At 57.3% G+C, this 239-nt stretch overlaps 1 protein-coding gene across 1 annotated transcript in view; it reads left to right on the plus strand.

The window, feature by feature from the left end:
* The window catches only part of LOC119590866 (tetranectin-like), a gene marked incomplete at its 3' end in the record, with an annotated part of 17,686 nt that overhangs the window by 14,525 nt on the left and 2,922 nt on the right, over nucleotides 1–239 (plus strand). The window contains 1 exon segment of the mRNA XM_037939625.1: nucleotides 12–188. Coding sequence (XP_037795553.1) covers nucleotides 12–188 — 177 coding nt within the window.

The raw sequence follows: 239 nt of genomic DNA on the forward strand, positions 1-239 counted from the left end.
GCCGTATCCAGGGAGGACATGCGACCCCCCCTTCTCCCCCGTCGGCGACTCGTGTCTGTTGCTGAACCTGGCGCTGAAGAGTGACTGGGCTTCGGCACGTCAGTTCTGCGTCGGAAAAGGGGCTGACTTGGCTCGCTTCTCCGATGCTGCGGGTTACGCTGCCATTCTCGATTATATTAATAAAATCAGTAAGTGTAAAGTAGCCTATGGGTTGGCAAGGCCTGGGGAAGACCCCCTGG

Source organism: Penaeus monodon, chromosome 27 (genome assembly GCF_015228065.2).
Source record: "Penaeus monodon isolate SGIC_2016 chromosome 27, NSTDA_Pmon_1, whole genome shotgun sequence".
NCBI classification, from domain to species: Eukaryota; Metazoa; Arthropoda; class Malacostraca; order Decapoda; family Penaeidae; genus Penaeus; species Penaeus monodon.